Source organism: Humulus lupulus, chromosome 2, assembly GCF_963169125.1.
Source record: "Humulus lupulus chromosome 2, drHumLupu1.1, whole genome shotgun sequence".
Taxonomy (NCBI): Eukaryota; Viridiplantae; Streptophyta; class Magnoliopsida; order Rosales; family Cannabaceae; genus Humulus; species Humulus lupulus.
The window spans coordinates 295,657,602-295,662,031 of record NC_084794.1 but is presented as its reverse complement, the minus strand read 5'-3'; the positions used below and the strand labels follow the sequence as shown (position 1 = coordinate 295,662,031).

General features: G+C 37.0%; 1 protein-coding gene across 1 annotated transcript; it reads right to left on the bottom strand.

The window, feature by feature from the left end:
* Positions 1-713: 713 nt before the first annotated feature.
* On the bottom strand, positions 714-2,879 carry LOC133816812 (inorganic phosphate transporter 1-4-like). The gene is made up of 2 exons (XM_062249116.1): positions 2,311-2,879; positions 714-1,938 (listed from the first exon to the last, which is right to left on the bottom strand). The coding sequence occupies exons 1-2, from the start codon at positions 2,870-2,872 to the stop codon at positions 893-895; spliced, it is 1,608 nt and encodes a 535-aa protein (XP_062105100.1). The 5' UTR covers positions 2,873-2,879; the 3' UTR covers positions 714-892.
* Between the last annotated feature and the right edge of the window lie 1,551 nt (positions 2,880-4,430).

Below are 4,430 nucleotides of genomic sequence, written 5' to 3'. Positions count from 1 at the left end.
TAATGTAATTCACGTAATGATGGGTATCCAGGATAAGGAATCATGCCCTCCTGAGTGGATGAATCAAGTCAATCTCAATCAGATAAGTGATTTAACACTGGTGGTTCCGGTAACCATACCGGGCTTATAGCCCTAAATAGAAGAGTGACAATTGTAATAGTCACTAAGGTGGGTTCCGTTCCCTTTATAAACAAGTGATCATTTCACTAGCTTAAACAAGATAGGTATCAGGTGAAATAGTCACCAGCATAAACCTATCGAGTAGATAAGTGATCCTTTCACTAGCTTAAACAGGATAGGTGCATGATGATTAGTCACCAACATAACCTTCCTCATGAGAAAAGAGTCATAACCATGGGATACTGCTCCCTAGCCATGTTACAAACCGTCACCTAGGCCTTTGGCCCTGGCTCAGAGTAACTAGTCCTAGACTAGTCAAGTGCTTATAATTTTCATCGACCTTCGGGTCGGTCCAGCATTAATACCCCATATGAGTCATTCAATGCTGATATCGATTAGATCTATTCTTCATTCGGCCCTGCGTTCAGGACGCTATGCCGTTTTCGGTTCTTAGGTCCGTAGTACGCGACCAGTGCCAACCCTGACTAGTCAGTGCCATACACAAGTAAGCAATGCCACCAAACATATATCATATATCCAATATCCGAATACAGGGCATTCAGCATGCTTACTTAACAAAAATACATCGTGTATTATATATATATTAATATAAATTCTCTTGCAAAAGCTTTACAACAGTACATATATTCTACTTCATATTTTAATGCTTCAAGTTAATAAGAAAACAAAAACAAAAAAACCAAATCAACTTCGAAATTTCACACAACCATATCCATACAATTAATTACTGAATAATCAAATTAAGGCTTAATCAAATAGGAATAGTTCGAGCACTGGTAGGAGCTGGACGTTCATCTTCTGCATCTTCATTCTCACCAGTCAACTCCTCAAGTGATATTCCTTTCGACTCTGGCACTAGAAATGTCAAAGCCATTCCAAGAAAGTTGATAACTCCAAGCATAATCAGAGAGTTTTTCACTCCAATACCAGGTGGGTAACCAGCATCGGTCTTCGATGGATCCTTACTTTGGGCCGAGTACAAGAACCCGAAAGCCCCCACCATTGCTCCAGCTTTCCCGGCCGCAGCTGATATTCCATGACACGTGGACCTCAGCCGTGCTGGGAAAATCTCAGCCGGGACAACAAACGTCGTCGCATTTGGTCCGAAGTTGGCGAAGAAGAAAGTCAACGAGTACATAATCACGAACCCAATATGGTTATTTTTCTGAGTCCAGTGGTTGTAAGGAATGGCTAGGGCAAACATGAACACGGTCATGAAGAAGAAACCCATTAGTTGAATGGCGAATCGTCCCATACGATCGATAAACGCAACCGTAAACCAATAACCCGGGACAGTACTACACAAGGCAATTAGGGTTTGGGCTCTGGCGATTTTATAAACTTCTTCAATGGCGTTCATGGTGTTGGCTTTATGGATCCAACCAATGGCGCTGAAAATATCCTTTTGGAAAAGGTTTTGGCTGTAAAAGGCTATGTCTAATAAAAACCAAGTTGTTGTTGTTCCAAGAAGGTGGAGACCATGCCTTTTGGCAAATTGCTTGGAGAAAAGTCCGAATGAGTTTTTACTTTCAGATAGTTTCTCTACCTTCTCCACATCAGCTTCGAGCTCGACTTGTAGCACCTTGGACATGTCTGCAGCTGCTTGTTTAGCGTTTTTGGCAACAAGTGCGGTGTATCGAGCGGTTTCTGGCATTTTCATACGCCAGTAGTAAGTGACGGCTGCTGGAAAAGCTCCAAACATGAGAATGATACGCCAAACATAATCGGCTTGATGAACCAACGAGCCTGCTCTGTCGACGAGGTACGATGGAGCATTATATTTTGCATTGAAAGCAGCTGTTGATCGATGAGTTAGTTTTCGCATCAATTTACCATTATAGAAATAACTTATGTAAAAAAGTATTGCTAAGGAGTACTAGTTGTACCATAAAGATTATAAAAATTACATGAGATATTGTTATTGGTGTAATTTAATATTAGACTGTATATTTTAATTTAATAAATATTATGAATTATTTTTAACCATGATGTATCACCTACCTAATTAGTATTAGACATTTAGCAACACTTCTTTGTAAAAATGATAGTCTTTTAAGAAATACTTTCTCGAAATAGTGTATGATAAGGTATCAAATTTAACTCTATATACATATATGAATATAAATTTATATTGTAATATTAATTTTGAAAACCAATATATATACTTACTTGAGACAATCAAAGCAACGATCCCACCCCCTAGAATTCCAAACCCTTGCATGGCGAAAACGGCGGCGATGAAGGCGCCACGTGTCTTCTTGTTGGCGTACTCAGACATGATGGTGGCGGAGAGAGGGTAGTCGCCGCCGATGCCGAAGCCGAGCCAGAATCGGAAGAAGCAAAGCGTGGCCATGACGGCCTTAGCGTCCTTGCTGAAGGACAGCCCTGAGGCGACGGAACAGATAACCATGACAAGTAGGGTTAGACCATACACTCTCTTCCGCCCCATCTTGTCCCCAAGCCACCCGAAGAAGAGTTGACCGGTCAAGGTTCCGACGAAAGCGACGCCGTTTACGGCTGCCGCCACATTGGGAGGCAAGGTTCCTGGCTTGTCGGAGGCCAGGTCTGTGTAATAGATACGACCGAGTAGTTTTGTGACCAGAGAGATGCAGAAGAGGTCGTAGGCGTCGGTGAAGAAACCCATTCCGGCGATAACGATTGCCGTGAAATGATAGAGTTGTGTCTTGGCCACATCCAGTGCGTTAAGCACTCCCATTTGTTCCCCTGCCATGGCTAAGTCTCAAGCCCTCGATTCCCACTCGTTTTCTATATATTACAAATTATATATAAATGCATCAGTATACATATCTATATTACATGTTTTAGAGTATTAATATTAGTAACTAAAAGTAATAACTAGTAATAAGTATTTAAGTTCATTGATTTTAATATTTCTTTCGTAACTAAAAAATAAATTGACCTCTTTTTGATACTTCTTGCATAAGAATTTTCAAGAGTGATATAGACACATATGTTATTTTTTTCAAACATCACTTTTTTTTTTAGAAAGAAAAAGTAATAAGATCATGTGACTAATTTTAACAAAGTGAATAAATAAAATTACCGTATGCACAATTTGTGTCTAGAAAATATATGTTTAAATCATTACTCAACTGAAGATTATATATACAGATCTGATATTAATTATAACTATACAAAAATATATATATATATAAATATTACTGACCTATATATATATAACTTGGATTCTGGATATGAAATTGTAAGAGGACGAGTAAGGATTTAGAGGAGAGATGTTTCGAGTAGAAGAGACTGAGTCACTTTATATAATATGTGAGGCCATAAGCATATTATAACAGCATCTTAGTATATTCTCTCATCCTCGTCATCTAGTTTATAAGTCAATGTTTTTAGAAAGTCAACACCTCACACAGATGACAATACAGCCTTTTTTTTTCTTTTTCTTTTTCTTTTTAAACGTGTGTCATATATAAAAATAACACAATATTTTCAATAAATTCCTTCTCCAGTTTTTCTTTCTTTCTTATTTATATATTTAGTGTTTTCATTGATCAAGATACGTAGATGTAGGTGAATCAAATGACATTAGTTAAATTTATGAGTGGAAATATATATATATATATAGTAGTTATAATTTCTTTTGTAAGTATACGATATATAAGAAGTAGCTTAAATTTCGATCCAAAATCAAACAAGAAGTGCAAATTTTAAAGTCCTATTGTATCTGATTTTTCAATAATGCAGAGAAGTTTAATTTGGTCAACGCAACTTATAAAAAGAACAAATAATAGTAAGATATTTTTTGTAAGGGGCCTTTGGAAAGTTCAGAGGGCGATATATAAGATATTTTCTCTGAATTAAGCCACGCCACGCCACTTACATTATTTTCTAACGAATAAATTTATATACATGCACTATATAAACGGATTTCGTCTCTCCAATGGATAATATAAAATACATATATATTTGTTCTTCACATGTGCAATTACTATACTCTCTCTACATCTCTCTCTTTGTTTATCTATATGTATATATATATATATATATGGAGATTCTAATGTAGGGGTGTAATTTAGACCTACTAGTAAGATTATTCTTATACGGCTCCTGATGACGTGGCATGATTGACCTACACGTGGCGGGCATGCAATAACTTTAAGTGAACGAATCTTATTCGACCATCGACCAGAAAGTCATTGATTTATCAAGCATCACGCTTAAGTATGACCAGTCTGGTTGCATACTTTCATTTATTTCCTTTTAGATGTGCAATTTTGTAATATTTTGCATTAATTGTAATTTCTTTT